This window comes from Olea europaea, unplaced genomic scaffold (genome assembly GCF_002742605.1).
Source record: "Olea europaea var. sylvestris unplaced genomic scaffold, O_europaea_v1 scaffold25374, whole genome shotgun sequence".
Lineage (NCBI taxonomy): Eukaryota > Viridiplantae > Streptophyta > Magnoliopsida > Lamiales > Oleaceae > Olea > Olea europaea.
In genome coordinates this window covers 1-1,588 of record NW_019243639.1, presented here as the reverse complement: position 1 = coordinate 1,588, position 1,588 = coordinate 1, and the positions used below count along the sequence as shown (strand labels likewise).

At 32.4% G+C, this 1,588-nt stretch overlaps 1 protein-coding gene across 1 annotated transcript; it reads right to left on the bottom strand.

Moving 5' to 3' along the window:
• Positions 1-901: 901 nt before the first annotated feature.
• LOC111382613 (dimethylallylcistransferase, chloroplastic-like) lies at positions 902-1,346 on the bottom strand (the record flags this gene model as incomplete). Its single annotated transcript, XM_023006638.1, has 1 exon — positions 902-1,346. A coding segment is annotated over one exon (445 nt), but the record flags the coding sequence as incomplete, so codon positions are not given.
• Between the last annotated feature and the right edge of the window lie 242 nt (positions 1,347-1,588).

Below are 1,588 nucleotides of genomic sequence, written 5' to 3'. Positions count from 1 at the left end.
GGGTTTAAGATTTTGACCATATAGTAAAATTTGGTAAATTGGTATAACGTGTAGAGATATCTATACTAATTATTGTAGTTATAGGTGAATTCCTAAAACGAAGGTTCCGTTTAACTAAAATTGATTCGCATAGAGATATAGAATTGAACTAGTTAAATAGACTCAATTAGAAGTAGAGACACAATAGGAGAATTCGACTGAACACTACATTAGATATGAATTTTGATTTAAGGTGTAAAGGTGACCAATATGTGAAAATTGTTTTGCCCTAATTATGTTCATTGTTTAATCTCTAAACCAATCTTTTTGTGCATCCACATATTGTTACGCATTTAAATTAAAACTCAAAACATACAAATATTTATTTGCTTTTGTCGAATGATAGTTAGAAAGAAAGTAGATTAACTTCTAAAGTATATTTCTTGTGGGAACGATAACTGGACTCATAGATCCATTATATTACTCGTTTGATATGGTGCACTTGTGAACTTAGCTGATGGTGGGACAGCACCAATTAATTCCATCGGTTCCTACAAATTATCTGAAGAATTGGAACTTGATGGGATGTTACCTGGGGAAATGATAAATAAAGGAATTTTGGATTGATTGGGTTAGGAATCCAAGAGTGGGTTAGGAATCCAAGAGTGTCAAAATGACATCATTGTGATTCCCAAAGAGATTTTTCAAGTATGTAAATCATTTTCTAACTACTCTATATATGTTTGTGTGTTCCTATTTATTTTTAAAGCAAACTTCTTGAAAAAAGAAGATCGAGAACAGAAGTAATACGATAAACATTATTGAATTAATAATTAATCGCTGACAATATAAAACTATTTAGAGCACAATACGTATATGTCGGAAGAAGTAAAACTGCGCTTAATTATTAGCGATGATTCTACTATTCGTTTCCTCCATAGCGCCTATTCCTTTTCTGAAATGAACTTAAGGCCCCTATGAAATCTTTTTCTTCAAAGTCAGGAAACTTTTTTTCTGGAAAGTAGACTTCTGAGTAGGCCAACTGCCACAGGAAGAAATTGTTGATTCTTTGTTCCCCACTTGTTCGTATAAGCAAATCCGGGTTCGGAAATTCCACACATTTTGTTTCAAGTTCATTCTGAAATAGGGTTTCATTTATATCTTCAACTTGAAGAAAGCCATCTTTCACTTTGCTGGCTATGCTTCTACTTGCTTTCATTATATCGTATCGTCCACTGTAGTTTAATGCCATCATAAGATGGAGTCCAGTGTTGCCTCTTGTTGTATCCTCTGCGGTGGCTATTGATTCCTGCAGTGACTTTGGAAGCTTTGATTTGTCTCCAATTACTGATATACGCACATTTTTTCTGTCAAAGTAAAGAAAATGCAAATTTTTAATTTCAAGCACAATCCCACATCAAACTGGGTGTGTTTGAGCCATATTGGGGTATGTTTGAGTTACATTTTTGAAAAGAATGAGTTTTGTAATAGTGCACTTTTGGCGATTGTGTAATTAAAAAGTAAGATTTTTTTTTGAATATAAGTGTAAAATTATTTTATTGGAAAAATGTATGATTGAAAACGAGTATTAAGAAAAATGAGTTTTTAT